General features: G+C 41.4%; 1 protein-coding gene across 4 annotated transcripts in view; it reads right to left on the reverse strand.

The window, feature by feature from the left end:
• Positions 1-1,731: 1,731 nt before the first annotated feature.
• brwd1 (bromodomain and WD repeat domain containing 1) overlaps positions 1,732-23,331 on the reverse strand; it is a 31,319-nt gene continuing 9,719 nt past the window's right edge. The window contains exons 9-44 of one of the 4 annotated variants that reach the window (XM_061719091.1): positions 22,003-22,103; positions 21,709-21,779; positions 21,438-21,538; positions 21,265-21,305; positions 21,038-21,139; positions 18,786-18,939; positions 18,542-18,676; positions 17,926-18,054; positions 17,596-17,744; positions 16,727-16,803; positions 16,319-16,531; positions 16,021-16,204; positions 15,675-15,762; positions 15,264-15,386; positions 15,080-15,147; positions 12,132-12,357; positions 11,669-11,785; positions 10,722-10,829; positions 10,501-10,625; positions 10,188-10,270; positions 9,798-9,909; positions 9,448-9,509; positions 8,155-8,310; positions 7,951-8,071; positions 7,699-7,824; positions 7,512-7,578; positions 6,602-6,652; positions 6,336-6,461; positions 6,082-6,234; positions 5,779-5,948; positions 5,423-5,655; positions 5,183-5,314; positions 4,936-5,097; positions 4,533-4,856; positions 4,273-4,416; positions 1,732-4,188 (exon numbers count right to left, since the gene is read on the reverse strand). In XM_061719091.1, coding sequence (XP_061575075.1) covers positions 2,879-4,188; positions 4,273-4,416; positions 4,533-4,856; positions 4,936-5,097; positions 5,183-5,314; positions 5,423-5,655; positions 5,779-5,948; positions 6,082-6,234; positions 6,336-6,461; positions 6,602-6,652; positions 7,512-7,578; positions 7,699-7,824; positions 7,951-8,071; positions 8,155-8,310; positions 9,448-9,509; positions 9,798-9,909; positions 10,188-10,270; positions 10,501-10,625; positions 10,722-10,829; positions 11,669-11,785; positions 12,132-12,357; positions 15,080-15,147; positions 15,264-15,386; positions 15,675-15,762; positions 16,021-16,204; positions 16,319-16,531; positions 16,727-16,803; positions 17,596-17,744; positions 17,926-18,054; positions 18,542-18,676; positions 18,786-18,939; positions 21,038-21,139; positions 21,265-21,305; positions 21,438-21,538; positions 21,709-21,779; positions 22,003-22,103 — 5,844 coding nt within the window. In that variant the 3' untranslated portion in view covers positions 1,732-2,878. Of the gene's footprint in view, positions 4,189-4,272; positions 4,417-4,532; positions 4,857-4,935; positions 5,098-5,182; positions 5,315-5,422; positions 5,656-5,778; positions 5,949-6,081; positions 6,235-6,335; positions 6,465-6,601; positions 6,653-7,511; positions 7,579-7,698; positions 7,825-7,950; positions 8,072-8,154; positions 8,314-9,447; positions 9,510-9,797; positions 9,910-10,187; positions 10,271-10,500; positions 10,626-10,721; positions 10,830-11,668; positions 11,786-12,131; positions 12,358-15,079; positions 15,148-15,263; positions 15,387-15,674; positions 15,763-16,020; positions 16,205-16,318; positions 16,532-16,726; positions 16,804-17,595; positions 17,745-17,925; positions 18,055-18,541; positions 18,677-18,785; positions 18,940-21,037; positions 21,140-21,264; positions 21,306-21,437; positions 21,539-21,708; positions 21,780-22,002; positions 22,104-23,331 lie in introns of all 4 variants that reach the window. The other 3 variants (XM_061719089.1, XM_061719090.1, XM_061719088.1) reach the window with 3 other exon arrangements.

A 23,331-nucleotide genomic window follows, 5' to 3' on the forward strand; every position in this document is an offset into this window, starting at 1 on the left:
AATATTAATAATATTAATTATTATTATGTACACCACACTGAAGCTCTCAGCTGTATGAGTTAGTACTAGTAGTAAACTTATAGTCTATGGTAGCAAACACTTACAACACACTTACTCTACCTACAGTTACTCAAAGGCATTTAAGTAAAGCTAAACCAGATAGCCACGATAACTAAACTCACCAGATATGAAATGAGCACTGCAAACGCGGGCATGCTTGATGATCCTCGGTCCAGTCGGTTCTTTGATGCTTGCAGCCACAGGCTCCTACGGTGCTTTTAAATGGCCTGTTTCCTCTGGGAATTGCAAAAAAATTATGTTCCTCGGGATTTCGATTTGTACACCCGTACACACAACAGCTGGTGGGCATGTTGTTCTTCTATAACGTTACTGCAACTCCAAAAACGCAACTTAAGAAACAAATCTTCCCTCGCTCCAGTCAAACTCATACAACTTCTTCAGCACTTCCGCCGCAACAATGCGCGCGCATCCTGTGATGACGTAGGCTGGAAAGGGGTCTATAAAAGCCATCGTACTCATGATCATACTGATCAACGCTATTATTGATCACAACGGAGCAATCCACACCATGTCCAAAATAAAACCTACCTTTTTTTATGTTAGAGCTTATTTTCCTTAACCGTCCGGGGACCACCGACCAAAAACAAAAAGTACAAAAAATAAATATAATAAAATGTTTAGTAGGCTATTCATTACAAATGCTCTAATCTATTTTATTAAAAATCATATTAGAAAAATAATTTTACATATGCAACACTTAAATACAAAAAAAGAGCCAAATCTGAGCTAAAATTGATTTCCCTTTTAGCCTAAATTAATAAATGTAGTAAAATTTAAAACTTAAACTTCAAGGAAAGTGACATTAAAATACTTGCTATTTTCTTACCTTGATAATGGTGCTAATTGATGGATGTAGGTGGTGATGGGTAGCAATTAAAATATTTTAAAAAACAATCACTTTTTCCCCTTTTTACCTCTGACCATTTCAATGAAGTCACAAAGTAAATCAAAGAGAAGAAAGAGACTACACTCCAATACAACCCTGTCACAAGTCAGAACATTTCTGTGAATTATTCAGATTCACCAGATACTGTAACATTGCAAAAAAATAAATAAAATATCCAGCTTACTTATCTCCATTCCATCTTTCACTCCTATTCAGCTCCTAGACTCTGGAATAACCTGCCGTTTCATCTGATGAAGATCTGCACGATCACTTGAGGTTTTTAAATCAGCTTTAAAAACACACCTTTTCTCCCTGGCTTTTGATTAGTTTTAGTGGATTTTGGCCAAATTTTATTTCAAACATTCTAATTTTCAATTATTTTACTTTTTTATTTAATTGTATTCTTGTATTTTGTACTTATTGTATTTATTTTACCTTTTTAATATATGCCTACAATTCAGCTGTTTTTAAATGTACGGCACTTTGGTCAACCTCAGTTGTTTTAAAGTGTGCTATATAAATAAAGATTTGAGTTGAGATCATTCGCAGCACCCGAGTTGTGTACCTCACAGCTATAGCCACATCTTTAAGACTCAACTGAAAATGTGGCTTTTATACACCATATTCATTATACTTGACCAAAACACATCAAAGACATTTTTGACTTCAAATTGTGTCAGCTTTTGAAACAAAAGTTAATCTTCATTTGTTATTCTTAAAGAGACAGGATTATAAACAGACAAGACTGAGTACGAGACAGAATATATCTTGAATTCATGTCTTTATTAATAGGAAGAATAACTCATTCATTGCACTCCACGACCACAATGCATTAATAGTTTTCCTGTGTAATCTGTTTATTAAATGTGTAGTATGAAAAAACATTAAACAAAATATCCTCAAGTTACTGTACTTATAACCCTCCCCATAAACTAAAACAAAAATAAACTATGACTGGCAAAATGTTTGAATCAACTCTGAAAAAAAGAATTTAATACTGAATGTGGGTAACACAGGACAACAACAGAACGTCTTCCCAATATGAGAAATCTCCGTATTTTGCATTTAGTACTTTTGGTTGTTTGTACTTGGCAAAAAAAAAAAAAAAAAGTACCAATTTGTGACATATGGCAAGACAATGCAGTTTAATGCGAGAAAAAAAACTCCAATTTAAATAAACGCTGTCCTCACGACTTCTTGTCAAGCCGCTCGGCAATTTAATTAATCAAATATTTACATCTATTCACTAGAATATAAAACAAATCTAATAAGGAAAAAAAAGAGAGAAAAGAAGAAGATGTTTGGGGAAAATAATTCATTTTAGTTCATTTGGCTCATATCAACTCACAATATAGTCAAGCATTAAGTGTGTGGATTTACAAAGGAGTGCTGTAGTCAAACGTCTGAACATGGATTTGTTTGTCCCAGTCAATGTGCTTGGACATCTGCCGATCTGGAATCGTAAACAACTGCATGTCTGAGACTACAGTAAACTTAGTTGACCCCTGAGTTTTTTTTAATGGAAAACTAGTGTATGAAATACCTCATTACAGTGTTTCTTAGTGCAAGCCAGCAATATGCTCGATTAAACAGAGGTATATTAAATAGCACCCAAGCTGACAAAGATTGCCCAGAACTGTTACTCTGCCGGCCAAATCACAACAAGCAGTATGAGAGGTGGCGTTTTTTTCTCTGTATTCTTGTGAAAAGCAGCAGTCCAAATGCTTGAATTTTGTATAACATCTATAAACATGTTTTTCATAGAAAATATAAATATCCCTGAATGGAACAGATTCACAGCATTATTTTCCTCGAGGACTCCAGTGCTACTACCATAACGTGGCCATCAAGTGTCTTTAACGTCTCCAGTTAATGTCGGTCTTCCCTGTAAAGTTCCCGCTGCCGTGTCCTTCATTCACTGTCGTGATAATTTACCGTCCGCTTCCCCCGGTTCCGGGTGTTCACGCGCGGAGATTTGCTGTACAACTCGTCGCTGTCTTCCTCCTCCGAGGTAGCACCCTGGCGGCGCCGCCGCCTCGGCCGGCGGCTGAAAGTCCTTCCGCCAGTTCCCCCCCTCCTCTTTGGACTGCTGTGGGGCCCTGAGCTCACACATGAGTTGTCAGAGGCTGAAGACGACTGCTCGCTCTCTGATTCTGAACTGTTTCTGCTGCTGTAGCTTTCCTTTCGCTTAGGTTCTGACTGCCTTGGGTTTTTTCTCCTCCTCGAGGGGCTGACGTCTTCCTCCTCCTGACTGGAATCAGATTGGCTGGAGGTGTCCCTCTTTCTGCTTTCACCAGCTTTGGATTCCCTTTTGGAGCGCTTGGAGGAGCCCGACCTGCTGTTCCTGTTGTTACTGGATACCGGCTCCTTTTCCCCGTCCTCAGATTCTGAGGTGTAAATACGTTTTCTCTTGGAAGAAAGCGGATTCCTGGTTTCAGTAGGAGATGTTCTGCTGGATACTCCCAACTCTGCGGCTCTTTTATTACCATTCCTCAGCCTGCTCTTATCTGCTGGGACAGACTCTTCCTCAGAGTTATCGCTGACATATTTCTTTTTCGCTAGCGGTCGGAGCCTCAGCCGTCGGTTTAACGTGCGATCGGAGCTTTCCGACTCTTCGTCCGATGAGCCCGTGGAGCGCTTCCTCCTGGACTTCTTCTCGGGTTTGTACTCTTGCTCAGAACTCTCTGAAGCTGAGGTGCTGCCATGAGGCCTTTTGCTTTTTTGTCTTGTTGGTCTCTTTGTTACAAAGTCGGAGTCATCACTGGAACGCCTGCTTTCCACTTTATCTTTTTTCACTTTTTTCTTGCGTGGGCTGGATCTCTTTGGAGAATCATCTGATTCTGCACCATCCAGTTTATTCGTTGAGGCAGATTTTTGTTTGTCTTGGCTTTTTGATTTAGAAACTTTGTTTTTCTTGGAGTCCCTGCGTATTGATTCCTCCTCACTTACTCCGTTTTGGTGAGGGTACTTGTGGGAAAGATCCCCTTTGTCCTCTTCGTCTGAGCTAGCACGAGGTTTGTGTTGCGTGGCTTGGGGTTCGGTGTCCTCTTCCTCCTCACTTGAAATCCGGCTTTTCCTTGCCAAAGCGGCGGCTGTGCTTCTAGAGGGTTTCCGGGGCGGTGGCGCCCGCTCCTCTTCAGCTTCCCCAGAGCTGTCTTCCACAGTTTCCTCCCGCTCGGAGTTGGTTCTCCTACCGTGCCCATTCACATGAGAGCAAGCATCTGAACGAGAAGAAAAGTTCAAAAGCTTAGAGAAAGAGAGTAAGCACCACTCGTGCGCTTAAACTGTGAGGAGGAAGTTCTTACCATTTCCCTTGGTCTTTGCAGCTTGTCTCGGCGTCCTTTGTTTGGCGTCTCCGTTCTGCTTGATCCGGGCTGAGGAAGTGTCGCTGTCATTTCCATCTTCTTCATCCTTGGATTCACTACCTGACTCATTTGTATTCTGGGAAGCTTCAAAGTTGAAAGAAACAAACAATAAACAAACATAAATGAGCAAAACTATCAAACGGGATGCCTGAAAGTTTAAAAGGCAATAGGGTACCTGCATGTTTAAAGGAGTTGCCTACCTCTCACAGATGACTCTTCATCTGAATCGGAGCTGCTCTGGATCACTGCAGCCCGTTTGCTGACACCAGTCTTGTGGCGAAGCCGGGTGCTGCTCCTTGTTGGTTTCTCCTCCTCCTCTTCCTCTTCATAGTCTTCATCTGATACTTCAAGGAGCTTCATCATCTTAACGGCGGCTCTTGCAGTCTTCCTCTTAAGGAATCTGCGGATTTCAACCTTTTCTTCCCTGTCAGAACCCTGAGACGTGGTTCTGTCGGAGTCCTGGAGGTGACGCCTCTCCCTGTGAGATGACCTGCTACTGTGGCCGTTCATTTCTGCTCTGCCCTCTGAAAAGCAGCCAGTCACAATGATGAGAAGCAGAAAACAGAAAACAGGCAGGTTTTGTATAAATCTGGCAGCGTTTACCTGCTCCGTTTCTCTTTCCGGCAGCCCTGTTTCTAGTTAGCCGGCTGCTCCTGCTGGGATAGCGACGATCTGAAGACCGAGAGGACGCCCGTTCATCTTCTCCCTCTTCGCCTTCGCTCGCAAGTTCTTCCTCTTCATCTTCTTCACTGTCACTACTGCCAGCTACCAATGAGAGATACAGATTTAGATTTTTATAGATTAAACAAATGAAGAAAGCAACAGTTTATGGGGATACTTCACGCCTCACCTTTATTATTCTGCTTGGAGCGTTTGCTTCTTGTAACTCTTGCTTTCCGTTTCTGTTTATGATGCTTTGAGGAACTTGGCCGTGGCCGTTCCTCGTCGTCAGAGTCACTTGGCTCGCTCTCACTTTCAGACTCTGGAAAGAAAAAAAAAAAAGTTTTTCATATTATCGGGAGCTAGAAGGAACGCAAGTGGGATGTGGCAAAATTTTGATTTAGAAATATGTGAAAGCCGTCTTCAGCACCTGGTGTTGATGAGGCAGCTTTGGAGACGGAGTCGTCGTCTGAGGAGCTGCCTGCCGAGCTTCTGCCTGCCGAGCTCCTGCCCGTCGAGCTTCTGCCCGCCGAGCTTCTGCCCGTCGAGTTTCGTCCTCGACTCCGCATGGTCCTCTCAGGAACAGACGATTTTGCTGAGGTAGATTTGGTTACTGATGTCGACTCTGATTTTTCCTGAGTTTTGGCAGCATCCCTCTTTTGACTTGAGAGAAAGAACACAAAATATGTTTGACAACCTCCAAACGTAGCATCACATCAGCCAAGATGCTTCTGGATAAATATGAATAATCTTGGACAGTTTGTAACAGAGACTCAATCCACAAACCCCGCTGATCTAGTGGTGGCAGACTGCTCCTGCTGCTGCTGCATTTTCTTGCGGAATCTCTGACTGCGGCGGAGCCTGTCGCTGCTCTTTACAGCAGTTTTGTACTCTGATATGATTGTTCTGATCTGTTCCTCAAAGAAGGCAGAGAGGCGCAACGTCATACTGTAAATCTAAAATGGAGAGAGAAAACAATGCATCAAATCCGAAGGAAAAACACACAAGACCAAACACTCACAGAAAATTTGAAGTCAGAGGAGGTTTAACTTGATTAACGTTCCTCCACAGAATATAATTAGCCGCTACCTTGGAGCGTTTGTTGGGTGTGTACGCTCTAGCATTGGCAAATATTAAGCGCGTGTCTTTGCACAGCTCTGTGGGGTTGTCGTAGCGATCTTCTTCCAGCATTCTCTTTATTGTGCTAAAGTCCATTGGCGTGTGGATGATGTCATGGTAGTCCTGGACACGCACACAAAACATGATTTGAGGCTTAAAAACCAGAACTAATAACAAAACTTGCTGCTGTTTCATACGCAGCCTCTGCAGTCAAGTTAATTTACCGGGTAGTTCTGAAGATCCACCGGCTGCCTGAAAGGTTCAGAGTCCTCACAGTCAAATACGTAGTTCATTAAGTTTTTGCATTGTTCCTTCCAGGAATCTCTGTCCGGTGGCACCTCTACAGAGCGCTGCTGATATTCACAACAAAAAGAGAATAGACATGTAGCAAACTTCACCAAAGTTTCAAAACAATCACAATATCTCAGAGGGACAATACTACAATGTCAGTGTTGCCAACATGCATCCTCGGATTTTAGTTTTCACTTACCTGACGCAGCCTGTGCCCAGAAGATGTACCCGGTGCTTCTGCGTCTTCCTCCTACAGGAAGTAGTAGTAATAATAATAATAATTAATAATAATAATAAAGAATCTAGAGAATCATCCTTGACAATTATATATTTAAAATATGACGGTTTTCCTCAGTCTTGGAAACACTAATCTATTTAGGTAAAACAATGAAAAAGGAACAACAACAACGCTTACTAAGATATAATTATATGCACCAGCTCCATCAAAGGATTTCAACTTTCATATCAATACATAAAGTGCAAACATTAGAGCAGTTCACTTTTTCACAGGGAGCTAAATCAAAGTCACGACTTCCTAAAACTTTTCTGCATAGGATTTTGCTGCAAAAGTATCGGTACAATCAGTTAAGGCAAAACAAAATAACTAGTGCAATTTATTGGCTCAGTCTGTCCCTCTATAGGCAGATAGGTTAAACTGCTCTCACAACACTGTCCAAGATGGTTTTGGTCAGTTTCTTGTTTTCTCTTCAGTCGTTTCTTTTCTGTATTATCCTCTGCCACGATGTCTGTGAGCTAGCGCCGCCAACGTTAAAGTGTGACATAGTGCCGTTTAGCAAAACACAGCTGCCACAGGAAATAGTTGAGATGGAAGGGAGCTAGATCAACATCAGAGTCTCAATCAAAAATTACATAATTCAGACATATCCGCGATATTTAACCAAATGGAAATCAATATCAACTCTAAGAAAAAACTAAAAAAAAACACAGCATTAGCACAGAACTTTTGCCGTTAAATCTCATACAACTACCTGCTCTGTCCACCTCAGCCATGGAGTATTTAAACAACATTAGTGGTGGTAAAAAAAAAAAAAAGAGGGAAAAACAACAATATTAATTAAAAAAAGGCTCATAATTTCATCCAGACTTGCCTCATCGTCATCATCCATTTCCTCCACAGCGGAGTAAATTTCCATGATATCTGTGCAGCTTGGATTACTGTTAAAAGTAAAAATATAGTATATTAAATCATTTTTCAAATGATACAGTGTGTATGAGTCATGTATCACCATACCATCTAACACAGATTATTTCTCTTGAACATCCAGTAAAACGTACTTGACAAACTTCTGGAGGATATTTGTGATCATTTTTGCAGAGTGGGCGATTTTGCTCCTTGGTTCGTTGAAAGTGCGGGCATTATGTGCAATATACCTGGCATCCCAAATTAATGCTGAAAGACGTCTGTGGAGATTAAAAAAAAAAACCCCAACATCAATATTTAAATTTCCACAGTACAATATTTGAGAAGGCAAGTCGTGGAAGGTCACACCCTGCACGGGTCAGGGGGAGAAACGTGGAGGAACTGACCTGTAGAACCGGTTTATGAGTCGCAGTCGAAGCGTGTCCAGATCTGTAGGATATGCAATCACGGTGCAATAGGTGGGATACTGGACCAAGTCCACAGGACCAGAGAAAGGAGCGGAGATCTCTGTAGCACAACAGAAAGGCGTGTTAATGTGGTTAAGACCCTTCAATGTTTATGTCTAAACCTGCGATCTGAAGTATACGCACCAACAGCGATGAGCTGATTAATGCCAGCAACGATGCGCTCACATTCCTCGTCCCTGCTCCTCTCACCCCACTCCCCTGGCAAAGGCTTGTACATCAGCTCCTTCATCTCATCCGCTGTAACAGGGACGCCGCCTCCCTCCATCTCCGGCTCCTGGGCTGCTAAGAAGGGACACACTCATTACACCATGAAACCAATCAATAGATCTCTGTAAACGCTAGGGGTGTAACGATACACTAATCTCACGATACGGTACGATACACGATATTGAGGTCATGATAACGATACGATATTATAGCAGTATTTTTTAACAACCTTGATAGAGGAACATATGACTGGAAAAAATTGTCTTTTATTTGAAAGACGCATAATACAAAACAATGCTGTGCATTTGCCCTATTGTTACAGTTTGTAATGCTTTATAACTGTTTAAGTTTTAAAGAGAAAGCCAGGACAACCATTTTCCACAAACTGAACTGAAAGTAAATGTCAGGTTTGCATTATGCAGCTTCAGTTTCATACAAGTACAAATATTTTGCCACAAACTGAATAGTTTCTCTCATGTATGATTTGACTTTTTTCTTTTCCAGAAATTTAACAACTAAAATTGAATAAATAAATACAAGTAAATAAATACATACAATTTTACATCATAAAAAAGATTGATTCATGCTCACCTTATAAGTGTAAGAGGAGATTTATTTTTGTTAAGAAGGTTATTTTGGTAATTCAGGGTTCATTATTTTATAAATATATTCTTTATATTCTGTAAATCAGGGACTATAATGACACTAGTCAGTTTATCTGTAGTGATTAGTCTGTTTTAGATTGGGCGGAGTGATACAGCACTAGGTGTTGTGTTGATGTTCTGAAATCCTACGCTGTTGAGCGGACATTGAAGTACACGCACGCAAACTCACGCAGAAGTTGTCCCGTGTTTATCCTACTCAAGACCCCAAAAAGGTTTAATTTAATAAGGTAAGGCTTAACTCTACACCAGACTTAAATAAGTAAAGGTTCAGAGCTCAAAACAGGACCGCAAAACGGGACTACTTTCTTCTGAGCGGAGTAAGATTTTGGTCCGCGCGGTCGCGGCTGCGGCCGCGGTCGTGGTCAGATGCGCGTTACTAGTCAACACAATAGATTAATATTAATAACCCAATATCGCGATACAGGTTGTCACCTCCACGACACGTATCGTGACGTTTTTGTATCGCGAAATTTCGTGGCACGATTGTTACACCCCTAGTAAACGCACTCCACTGCTTCGTATTTGCCATACTAGTCTGTATTACCCTCATCCTGAATGGGTTCCACGTCCCAAGGACTCAGTTTCTCCGTCTCACCATTGTCCCACCTGTTGAAAGCAAAAATAATGCTGCCCTCAACACCAATATCAAAACCCCTATACATTGTTTTTTTCTTTCAAAGCAAGATTAGATTCAAATAGTTCATCAATTAAAAGGGCTAAACAAATATCATGCAATGGCACACCACGTCTGAATGCCAGACAGTCTTGTCTTGTATTACTCACATCTAGGAAGTCACACAAGGATGTAAAGGTTCATAACATGAAGAATCAAAAAGCGGCACAGTCACGAGTATCTCAAGAATCGCTCTCTCCTGACGATATACTTCTTCCCACCTGACTTTGAAGCATTGGAAAAGGCTGTCGGAGTATTCTGGCTGGTAGGGCTCCTGACAGATGAAGGTCCCAAACCACCAGGCGTCATCTATCACCGAGCGAAACCTGTCATCTGCAGTTGGCAAAAAAATAGGACCAAATACAGATGAGAGAGCAGAACAGTCTGTTTCCCATTCATCTGAATCAGTGCAAGCACAAATCCTTTTAAAGGATTACACATGAAGGGAAGCCAAAACCACTCAACGCAGACAGGAAACCAGCTAGAAAACTGGAATAACACATCCGTCTAAAACACAGAAGCTACAACAATCCATCGTCATTACTTTTACTTCAGAGATGATTCAACAAATTTACAGATTAAGCTAAAAAGACGTATGTTGTCACACGTACTTGGTCGCCATTTTCTACGCAGAGCTTCATCATAACTTTGCTTCAACACCAGGAAATCAATCACATCTGGCATGTCATGATATCTGTGAGAAAAAGAAAATCAAAAAAGAAAAATAAACGTTCACCTAGCTAAGAGTTGGCAAAGGATACTAGTACATGCATATCACAAGAAAAGACGATCATCTCTCTATTACAAGGACTCATTTCAGAACTGTACAAACAATGCAGACCACCACCTAACACGATTCAGCAAGTACTCACTTCTATTGATTTTCAATGTGTTTTTCAACAAGAATACAATCAAGTTCCTTACTTGATAGTGAACGACTTGTCTGTGATTTTGCCGGTGCCGTGATCAATAAGAGTCAGCTTCAGACAACACAGCGTCGGAGGACAGACTTCATATTTGATCCCAGTGATCTTCACATATTCTTGGTCCTTGGAAGCATAAAAGGAGGATTGTTGTTTCATTTTGCAGTCTCAACATTTGCGTCATCTCAGACATTTCACCATCTTGTTCGCCTTCCTTCGTACCCGCAGTTGCATTTTGCTCCAGGGTTGTTTTTCCAAGTTGATGGGGTAGAGATCACTGCGGCTCACGGCCTCAACATAGGCCTCGTGTCCCTGCCGGAAGTATATTACCTGCAATATAAAAGGGAGATCCAATATTTAAACATCTATTTTTAACAGTGACCATTAGCGATATGCTTCTAAACTGAGCTGTACAAGTAAGTAAGCATAATTCAAGCAACACCACACAGCCAGGTCTGGACAATTTATACATTTCGGTCAAACCTCCACAACTAACTAATGTAATGGCTGAGTGAAATACTGACTGAACCAGAAGTAGGAATGGGTGATATTTTACCGTTCACGATAAACCGTCAAAAATATTCCCCACGGTAAGAATTTGTCATCTCACGATAAAAACAATAAATTCTTGTTGATAACGTTTTTGTGTAAAACTGATCTGTGTTAAATCCACGCACAACATACGTGAAGGAAGGAAGGAAGGAAGGAAGGAAGGAAGGAAGGAAAGAAATGAGCCAGAAAGAAAGAAAGAAAGAAAGAAATGAGCCAGAAAAGAAAGAAAGAAAGAAAGAAATGAGCCAGAAAGAAAGAAATGAGCCAGAAAGAAAGAAATGAGCCAGAAAGAAAGAAAGAAATGAGCCAGAGAAAAAGAAAGAAATGAGCCAGAGAGAAAGAAAGAAAGAAATGAGCCTGAAAGAAAGAAAGAAAGAAAGAAAAAAAAAAAAAAAAGGATACATTTACGTTTTTGTGTAACAAACATGGCGGATCTGAGAGAGAGATAGATTTATAGTTACAAAGGTGGAGTTGAATTGGTATTTTTTTTTTTTTTAAATCGTCATTTTTATTGTTATCGGAATAAATGCCAGAAATTATCGTGATACATTTTTTTAGTCCATACCGCCCAGCCCTAACCAGAAGTTTCAGGTATATCCTTACTGGTGGTTACATACCTCATCCCCCATTTGGGGAACAAAAGGAGACTTTCTGGGAATGACATCAGTGATCCATTGTGGTGGCCTGAACTCATTTGACACTTCTCTGTTAATAGATGGTCTGGCCTTTGGACGCTGATTGGAGCACCAAAATACGAGAAGGTTAAGCAAGAAAATATGAAACATCTGAAGTAGAATTCATTCATAATCCGAGGAAGCATCTAGACCAGGGGGGGGGAGCCTGGTCCTCCAGGGCCACGGTCCTGCATGTTTTAGATGTTTCCCTGCTTCAACACACCTGATCGTAACTATTGGTCATCATCAGCTTGTCAAGTCTGTAAATGACACCATCATTTGTGTTGGGGTCTGCTGAAGCAGGGAGACATCTAAAGCCTGCAGGACAGTGGCCATCGAGGACCGAGGTTCCCCACCCCTGATTGAAACCATCATGACCCACACCAGACGTACAAACTGAACGTACCCTGGGTGACTTGGTCTTTGCTTTTTTTGCCTTCTCCTTGCTCTTCTTTGCAGGTTTCTCCTCCTCGTCGCTTTGCTGCTTCTCCTCCTCTTCCTCATTCTCTTCTTCCTCCTCTTCAGAACTGCTGAGCCTGAGCCTCGCTCGTTTCCGTGACGACAAGGGGGTGGAGGGCTGCAGGTTTATACCGGCATCTGCTGTCCAGTCCGAGTACTCGCTGGATGTATGGCTGTACGAGCAAAAGTGGCAACGTTTAACGTTTCAAATCAGCGACATAATATAAGGAGGAACAAATGTTGCAACTTTGGATGACTCAGACACAACTAGCAAACTGAGTTTCCATGGTGATGCAAGATGAGCTCTGTGCGCCACGGATGAACTGACATGGTACAACACCAATGATGAACTACTCAACGCCAACATGCTGCATGTGATGCTGTGCAGAGCCACGTCTGTTCAAAGTATTCTCAAACGGGGAGCAGCAGTGATTTCACAATTGTTTGTGCCGATATGATACAACTGCTGTGAATAGAGAAATTGTTGCCTGGTTGAAAGAAAATCTCCATGTGAACATGAACTGAGAGTGACAGTAAGAATCCTGCAGCTCTGTTTGGGGAAACATCAGCAAAATGGGTTCATTGTGGTGAATAATAATATTTGTCGAGATTGATAAATATAACTACTTTTTCAGGCCATATGGCTGCATTGTTGTGGTGCACTGATTACAAAATGTGGTAAATATGGCTCGTTGTCCAGATTTAACTATTGTTATTGCTCTATAAAAAGGTGATTGCACATTTTATCATATCTATTCATCCAAAAAAGGATTAGTCTTGTCAGTCACAACCTGGCCTGGCCATGCACTTCCAGAAGTCCAGAACTGCTTCGACCGGACTGAGTGGGACTTATTTGAACATCAGAAGCTGGATACTTTCACAGACACGGTACTGGACTACATCAAGTTCTGCATTGGAAATGTGACTGTAGACAAAACCATCCGGGTTTTTCCGAACCAGAAACCCTGGATGACTAACCAGGTCCGCTCACTCCTCAGGGCCCGCAACGCTGCCTTCAGGTCAGGTGACAGAGCTACTCGAGCTGTCCTGTCCAAAGGAATTAAGAAAGCCAAAGCGGACCACAGGATGAGAATAAAGTCCCACCTGTCCAGTAATAACTCCCGGGAGGTAGGGCTGTTCGATTTTGCCCAAAAATAAAATCTCGATTTTTTTCTCTCAAAATCCGATTTTCGATTACTATTACGATTATTTTGTGAATTGACAAAAGGCAAAGAAATGATTTCATCCTCTAGCGTATCTGTCCGTTGCCTTGAACAGGCTGTGTGCTGCAAAATGTGCTGCAATTCCGGGCCGGAATTTCCCGCGCTGTCCTGCGTATGTGACGTCACATGACGCTGCAAGCACGTTCTCCCCGTTCTCCCGTGCCGGCTTCACTGTTGGCTGCAGTACCCCCAACGGCTGTCGTGGTGAAGGGTGGCGCTATAGAGTCTAATTTCTTAAAAGGAGCCTCAAGCTCCTTTAACACAATAATCCCAGACATCCTCATCACAAAACTGACCACCATCGGCCTGCCCCCTCTCACATGTGCCTGGATCAAAAACTTTCTCACCAACCGACCCCAGACTGTGAGACTCGGCCCCCACCGGTCCTCCACCCGCATGCTGAGCACCGGCTCTCCACAGGGCCGTGTGCTGAGCCCCCTCCTGTACAGCCTCTACACCAATGACTGCAGTCCGACCCACAACAACAACCTCATAGTGAAGTTCGCTGACGACACTACGGTGGTCGGACTCATCTCAAAGGGGGACGAGGCGCCTACAGAGAGGAGGTCCTGGAGTTGACAGCCTGGTGCTCAGAGAACAACCTCACTCTGAACACCGGGAAAACCAAGGAGATCATTGTCAACTTCAGGAAACAGAACACCGACTCAGCCCCTCTCTACATCAACGGCCAGAGAGTGGAAAGGGTCCATTCTTTCCGGTTTCTTGGCCTCCTCATCTCCGACAGCATCTCCTGGGCTGAGAACATCACTGCCATCACCAAAAAAGGCTCAGCAGCGGCTGCACTTCCTGAGAGTCCTCAGGAGATACAAGCTGGACTCCAACCTGCGGCTGACCTTCTACCGCTCATCCATCCAGAGCCTGCTGACGGCAGCTGCACTGCTGCGGACAGGGAAAGGCTCCAGAGGTGAATGCAGTGCAGAAGATCATCGGCTGCCTCCTTCCCCCACTGACGGACATTTACGCCTCGCGCTGCCTCAGCAGAGCCACTAAAATAAAAAAAGACAGCTCCCACGCCGGCTCTGACCTGTTTGACCTGCTGCCTTCAGGAAGACGCTGCAGAATCATCAGGTCAAAAATTTAACAGACTAAAAAACAGCTTTTTCCCTAAAGCCATAACCGCCCTGAACAAAATGTGAATGCCTTCATGTGCATGTTTTTACCGTGCAATACTTTTTCCCGGACTATCTGTGCAATATTCCAACACATGTGTAACTATATGTTATTATCTGTAGATAGGCTCTCAGGTCTTGATTTCACTATTCAAATGCACCTTAATCTTTTTTATATTATTTATATTTCTTATTGTTTGCACTGTCACTGTTGACAATAAAGTGTTCTATTATTGTAATTGTTCTAGGAAAGCAAAGTTCTATTTGATTAATTAAATTAAATAAACCTGATGGATTGCTTTAGTAACACGATGTCACAGAAACCGGCTGATGATTTGGATTTGTTTTCCTTTGTTGAAGAAGAAAATTACTTAGAGGAAAATAAGTTAATAATAAAAATGATCTTGATATTTTTGCTTTTGTTTAAGCTGAACCCATTTTGTTACAATCTTGTTCGGGTATGTGGACCTGGACATTTTTCCTACTTCCAAAAAATCTGGAAAACTAGTAAAATAATGGCTCCAGTCTCTTCATTTTCCTACCTTGAGCTGTCACTATTCCACTCCTCATCATTGGAGGAATCCAGTTCACTTCCATCCAGTTCATTGTCCTGCAAGGAAAAAAAAAAGGATAAGGCTCAAAATTAAACAACAATAACATCAAGTAATGAATAAGATCACCAGTTATATTCACACTTTAACCAGGTCACATGAAAACTGAACATACCTCTGAGTGCACATCTGAGCTGGCAGTCTCCTCCCCCTCCTCACACGATGTCTCAATCAAGCCCTGCGAAGGTCTGTGGCCATGGGCTCGCTTGGCAGTGGTGGGCTCGTCATCTGAATCATCCTGGGGGACAGATGGGACTTAGTCAACATTAGTGGAATAAAAAGAAAAATATGTGAAATAATTTAACATTTAAAAAAAAAAAAAACTTCTATTCTAAAAACTGATAAACGAGCTTTTACACAGGACACCATAAATGCACTTTGTGCTTTATTGATGCATCTTACACAGCGCAGCATGATGTCATACTGTGATTATTCTCCAGGATTTAGTCTGCAGAATGGTTAACGTTCCAGTAAACACCAAATATAACTCAAATTAAACACCAAACCTGAGGAAAAAGAAACCTACCCGACAGCTATAGATGATGCGTCTTTTCTTTGCGTTGTACAGAAGCATCTCATCATCCCCTCTGGTTGTTCGCACACCCTCCTGGTTCCTGAAAAATAATTTTCATCTTTTTTTTTTTTCTGAGGAACAACACAAAACGAGATGTAAAATACATAACATAGAATTTAATTAGCATGCAAACCACAGTCTTTCTAAGACCTTAAAAGAGGATCCTACAAGTCTTCCAAGCTGTGAGGTGAAGCAGTCATGGGTCATTCAATTTAAATGTGCCAGATGTTTTCATACAAAGTCACAGTCCCACTTGGACACATCAAATACATTTTTAAGTAGAAAACGTATGTTCTACCTATAGCTGCTGGGTGCCAGCTCAGGTACGACCACCCTCCGCCTCCAAGCCTGCAGGTCTCTCTCAGTGGCCATCTGGCTGCGAGGAGCGTTCTGGTGCATCTGCCTTACACCCTCCACTTGTCCGCTGCGGCGCAGACCCACATTAGGTGGTGATTGCACATCTGCTCGGTCATTCACAGACACTGCAGAGGCGGAAAATGAAAGGTTCACTCTCAAAGGCTTGTCTGGTATTTTTCTAGATATGGCATACATCCCAATTAATATAATATAGTACAGCAGTGGCGGTGTACTGATACCCCTGCGTGGTGTGCTCGGTGCCGGTGCCGACACTGGCCCTTGAGCGTCAGGCTGGCCCTCTGGAGCCGCCCCCGCCCCAGGCGGGTTGTGCCGGTTCTGCCGCTCTTGAAGCTGCCGGATGGCTTCGTCCAGAAGGCTGCTGCGTCTTATTGCCACCTGCTCATGCTCTGCGGTCTGCTGGCTGATCACCTGCTCCACCACTTCACCATCACCTGGACGGGAGACAGAGATCAGATCAAGCTTAAGAGTGAAGCTCGCACTTATAGTAGGGAGATTTCAAATTGATCAAACTAAACAATTATGTTCTTATATCCAGTGGAAACTGATTAACAAGTAGATATTAACAAGAACTTTTTTTTCCTCAACACACATATTTAAAAGTTACAAATGTTAAATTATTGTCTTACTGGTGGCTACATATCCCAGCTGAGGAACCAGATGCTCAGCAGCAATGTTCTCCCGCCCAGGAACAAGACGCTGGTACCTGAAATTACGTACAATTTTCAAACCAAAGTGCATATTTTTTCAAGATTTATTTGAAAGAAAAACAGGAGATACCCCAAAACTTTCTGTGCACACACTGAAAGTAGCAGAATACCAAGTTTAATGCCAGTTTTACATTACAGCCCAGCCAGGTAGCTCGTCCTGGTCTCGAACAATGAAAATGGCATAACAGTAAAACCTCTGAAACGTTACTGGGTTTGGAACTTTTTTTTTCTTCCTTCCTTTCTTCAAAGCAAAAACGTCCCAAGTTGATGGTCAATATGAACACTGACTTTTGGGGTCGAATCGAAAAAGACCAGTTTTTGTGGGCAAGTCGGCCCACAAAAACACTGGATCTCGGAAGAACATCAGATAAAACTTCTTTTACATCAATATTCATTTTTCCGTTTTAAAAGAAAGAAAAACAGATCATGCCACTTGCAGGACAGTCATTTATTCAGAGGTAAGGCTACTTTATGGATGGAAACCAGCTGACAAATAGTGATAATCGAATACATTTCTTGCCCCTAGGATAACGAAGCCTAGTTTCTCGGAATAAAAGCCTATCACATGTCAAGGAAGTGCAACACCCGATCGGTCCTCACTGCAGCAAACTTTAAAAATCATGTGAATTATCGTACTGGAGTTCTCTGACTTTCTTTTTTTCCCCCCAAACCAGCATGTATTCCTTCAAGATCATCAATTTACACATCAAGTCCCACATCAAGTGAAACGCCCAGGGTCACCTTCAGACCAAACTGATACTCTGCAGAGAAAAGTGCATTATAACTACCTTGGCGGATGGGGATTTCCATCCACGTCCACCAGGAACGGCGGGGGCATGAGATGGGGTGCCTGCTGCGTCTGCTCATCCAACACGAATCCATTAGCATCCCGGATTAGCGGCCTGTAGTCCGTATGGAAGAACACCTGGTCTGGAAGCTACGGGGACCAGCAAAGCAAGAATTAGGAAATAACTTCACTTAGCTGCTCCATCAACTTAAAGAGCAACCGATTTATCCATGACGGTTACCTTTTTATACAGAATAGTGAGTGTACCAAGTGTTGCATCTCAAGGAGTGTAACATTTTTGCAGCCTTAGAAATGCAACTATTTTCCTTGCCTTTTCGTAGGGCTTGGAACTGCCAAAGCCGAAGATGAGCAGATGGCCGTGAGAGTCTGTGCAGGCAAAGCGCTGGCCATCAGGAGTGAATTTGCAGTCAAAAACAGCTCCATGACCCTGACCTTCAATCTGGATGGAAGAAATATAAACCAAACACACAATGAAGATAAGCAGTAGCACAGAAGTAGATTTGTTTAACCATAGCTAAGAAATGTGTTTCTTTAGGTTTTATGGCCCTTATGGAAAACAAAATGTATATATATTTTATTATAATTCAACATCTGCTTTCGTGCATTTTTGTTTCCTTTGATTCTAACAGATATAAATAAAAAAAAAATAAATAAAAAAAATTTGTATATTGTCTGTTTTCCTCATCCACTTGCTGTAGACAGTACATGTGACGATTAAACGACAAAAGGTAGACTCAGCAACCTCCAAGATAAACGGCTTTGGGAACATACAAAAACTGCAGTAAACCAGGTGTGTTTTAGTGTTGCCATGTTGCATACACCCATTTGTCATTATTACTATCATGTCCCCAACGTAGATTTTTCAAGCTGCGTTTTATTGCCACCTCTATTCTGCAAACACAGTGTCTGGTGGGATTTTTATGTACCATGTTGAAGTAGTGCTGCGTGTTTGTTCCTCGCAAAAGGTCCCAGATGAAGACATTCCCATCATGGCCGGCAGACAGGATGATCCTGGGATCAGAAGGGTGAGGTTCAAGGACAAACACCTCAGCCTCATGCCCCTGCAAATAATACCGACATAAAGCTCTCATTTGAATGTGAGACGCATCATTTACATGCAGCAGTATGCAAACTGCAGAAAGATAAAGCACAATACTTTTAAACTATTACTTTAAGGATATGTAGCAGCTGCCCTGTGTAGGAGTTCCACACTTTAAGGAGATGGTTGTTAACAGCCGTGATGACTGTATTGTCATGACGATCCCACGCTACCATGGTGACTTTGGGTTTGAAGTAGCTTTCTTCTTCATTTACTGGTTCAGCACTGAGAAGAAAAAAGAAATATTTGAGCAAAGTTAGTGAGAGCAGCCTCTCGACTGAACGGTAATAATGACAAAATAAGTAGCAGCTTGTAGCTGCTACTAAATTCTCAGAAATAAGACCTCTGTTTTCAAAAGACATTGCTATGTGCATGCTGGAGCCTGCTCATCTTTCCATGGGAACACAGACGATCATTAATAAACCGTTGGCTTCTCCAACGCCATTAATAAGAGGTAAGACAAAAACAAAATTAAAGCTGCAAGCAGCGATGAACGGGCCCTCGCACTCATGGTCGCCACGGTAACGCTTTTGACTGAGAAAAGTAATGCGCATCGTCGCAGGATCAAGACGCACATTTTGATGTATAACACACTTGGGTGCACGATACGGTTCGGGCGAAGAAGCGGCCGAAGAAATAAATTGCGCCAAAATTACCCAATTAATTCAAAATGGCCGACTTCCTGTTCGTTTCGGCCATGGCGCCAAGAGACTTTTCTTCAAGTTGCGACATGATACATTAATGCAAACCATTAAATATCACATTTTTCGCCAGACCTGGCTTGCGTGCAAAATTTGGTGACTTTTGGGGCACGTTTAGGGGGGCAAAAAGGCCCTCATTTCGTCTGAAAAATAAAAATAAAACGAGGAAAAAAAAATAATATGTATATAAATATGTATATAAATAGGGCCTTCGCACTGTAAGTGCTCGGGCCCTAAAAATATAAGAATGAGTAATCGCATCAGTTTGTGCTCGAAGGTGGTTAAGCAGATTTTTCAGTTAAATGCACTATTTGCACAGAAGTATTATCTCAGGATCTGTGGAAAATTACAAAATCACACATCTGTGTTGCTCGCAGCCTATTTACTAAGAATAAGCCTATTATGCATTTTACTTTAACTTACAGACATTAATCCCAGATGTGTTTAAGACCCAGCATTTTGTTAAACAATTACCATTAAATTAACTCTGAATCATTATATGAATCAAGGGCTTGTTTGTGCTAACGTTTGGATAAGTGCTGAATTGAAAGCAGCTGACCACACAATCTACAGTCCGGCTTCAGTAACACATCACATTTTGACAGGTGTCAAAACTAGAAAATGACTTATGTACTTAAGTTGACATGGTAACAGTGAACTGCAACCACAGCTCTCGCTGTAGCCTAAAGGTTTTGTTCCGTCAGTCTAGGCTCTGAGCTCCATGCGAGATAGAAAGTTTCCTAGCGCATGCAGCTGCGCATGTTGTCTCGTTGTTGCTCCTCTGCTGCTCTGGGTTTTCCTTATTTTTTTTGGGTCTATACGCTTATTGCTCACCAATTTTTTTTTAAATTTGTTTTCCCGCAAAATACATCATGATATAGGCTAATATCATTATTTAATGGTGTCACTTTATTACTGCACTGCAATAATTACACCAGGAAAGAGGCAGAAAAGGCAACATAAGGAAATGAAAAGAACCAAACGAAACAAATAATAAATATTTTCTCCCACTGAAATAGGGTAGGTTATTCGCAGCAGAATTCTTACTTCACTAATTCACACTTGATTAACATCACATACATCCTCTGTGGTTATTATAAAAAGTCCCGGGTAAAACTAGTCCAGTACGACTATGGCTCAACTCTTAGAATGAAGACTGGATCTTCGTGATCTTGATGTTTTGCCATTTTATTTTTTCAGATTATTATAAAAACAGGATCAAAGGTCACATGCGGACCATATTTTGTTAATAATAGTCATTAATAAGTGTGGTTGCATTTTCACTTGCCAGAACACAATATTTTGTCACTAGAAACAGCAACAGATTAAACAAATAAGATAAGTAAGTCAAACAAATAAAATGTGTTTAAAATATATGAAGGAAAATCATTTTCACTAAAATATATCGTCATTGCAAACCTTTTACCACTATTATTTTGTGCAAATCGATCTCATCTATTGTATAAACGAATACAGTTAGTGAAGTCCAATCTTTTTGTTAGTTAGTCTTTCATAGTTGGGTTAGGGTTTTGATGAACCGAGACAACTGAAAAAATAAAACATTTGGACAGATTAGTTTTTCAGCTGACATGGGCACTATTTTTTCCAGAGTCAGCCCTTACCCTGGAAGATTAGCCGACATGTTGAGGAGGATGCACCTCCACTGCTGCCGCTGGTGGAGCTTCCAGATTCGGGCTGTTCCATCTCGACTTCCACTCACAAACCTGAGGAAAGACAGGGATCAAGCACCTTGCAACGTTACTAAATGCTACATTTAAACCCATATTAACTCACATGACACATACATTATACAATATCAAATTTAAAAAAAATAGCACTCTTTGTATACCTTTCACTTGAGTGGCAAAACTGGATGCTGTCAACTTTGTCCTAGAAAGAAGTTTGACAAATAGACAATTATCCTAATCCACTACTTGATATTTTTCTCAGGTTGTTTCTCAGAAGTTTACGTCACAAAGTTCTTTGTATGCACAGCATGCTACACATCCAACTTGAGCTTACCGTGTGCTCATGGAGCTCTGATATCTTCTCTGGACTCCCGCTTCCTACGTAATATATTCTAATGACATCATCGGTACTTCCTGTTGCTAAGAACATCCCACCTGAAAAGAAGGTATTTTAAGATTCACATGTTCAAACCTAAACGTCACTGAAGGAAAAAAAAAAAAGTCTTCCAATGTTTATAAAATAAAGAGGAAGACTACACATTTTTTTCTTAACAGCATCTACATCATGCAACACAGCAGTCTTTAAATACGACTACGGTAATTACCTGGACTGAATGATGAACACACAGTCTGAACTCCAGGCCTCGGTCGCTCTGTAAACTTGTGTGGCCTATCGCTTAAAGGAAAATAAGAAAAATATGTTACTGAGTTTATACGAAACAACAAGGGACAAGACTCCTTACAGAGGGTAAAATATTTTGGGACAGTGATTAATATATAAAATAAATTGTGCACAATCATCCACAATGTGAGCCTTCGCTAAGACCTCTTAGACTTTTATCCGAGTCTTAACAAATATACAATAAAATAACAGAAGTTGTTCTTAAAGTAGTTCTCACCTAAAGTTGATGTTGTTGACATCCCACTGCCAGAAGCAGACAGTAGCATCAGTTCCAGTGGAAAGCATATATCGTTTGGAGCCCTTGGCAAAAGGCGAAAACTAAAAACACAAAGACATGTATAGATCACAGTCCTGAAATACTCTTAAGTCATAAGATATCCAGACACAGTTTCAGTATAGAGGATTGAGAGTGAACGTATTCTCTTAAAACACAAGAAAATGTCTTAAAAGCAACCAGTACAGATTAAACTGGTGCATAACTGACAGACTAAGTGAGGGGAAAAAAGCATCTAGGCTTGTCTTTAACATTTGCCCCAACATATTACAAAGAGTTGGTCATATTTCAGCCAAGCATTATATACAACAATGAAATAAAAACTGCTCTCTCTGAAAACCTAAAAAAAAAAAAAAACACCTTTATAATTATGAAGCCAGACAAAATAAATGTACCAATATGACATATGTCATTATTCATGTAGTCCTTGGTTTGTATCTTTTAAGGATATTTGCCCAGCACTACTTGACAATGATTTGCGTAACCTCTTCCATTTCCTCCATAAAAATGCTTGCATCATAATAAAAAGGAAGCCTCTGTAGCTCTGCTCATCTCCCATCATAAATGACATGGAGATAAGTAGTGCTCTACTGTAATATCTTCATTTCCAATACAAAAAATACCTGGTCAGACCACTCAGGTATATCAAAAGATGCATTTATAACCCAATTACAGTAATTTTGTCATTTTTAACTAAAATACCGAACACCGATTCAGCCCTTTTATCTCAGATACGCACGCATGACATCTGCCATGCCCATCCTCCTAAAGTCCACTGGATTAATGAATACATGTTGATAAGCAGAAGGGTTTGTTGGTTACTCTGTTGGTTCCTCGTACAAATACATGTATTTCTCCCTGGCTAGATTTAACAACTTTCAAGATCCTTAGATTTTTTATTTTGCCCAAAAGTAGACCTAGCAAATCTATCAAGAAAGAAGAAACCTTAAGTCTGCATTCTGTGGAAAACGCCAACTGTTAGCTGCAGGAACAGAGAAGAAGCAATTCTCTGTTCAAACATGGCAGAATCGTATGTGACCAAGGACACTTGAACGCAGTCTGTTCAGTGAGTTAGAGAGCGAGCGGAGACGAGCACAACAGCTGGCAAAAGGGAGGGAAAAATCAAGTTGCTTATTATGTACCCATGTAAAATTCAACAGCTGATTTGATGCAACTGTAAATAAAAACATACAAAGTCTGTTGGTACAGTTGAAGTCACAGAAAAGCAACACACACACATACACGGGCCAAATGTAGCATCCCAAACACAGC

Source organism: Cololabis saira, chromosome 4 (assembly GCF_033807715.1).
Source record: "Cololabis saira isolate AMF1-May2022 chromosome 4, fColSai1.1, whole genome shotgun sequence".
Classification (NCBI taxonomy): Eukaryota; Metazoa; Chordata; class Actinopteri; order Beloniformes; family Belonidae; genus Cololabis; species Cololabis saira.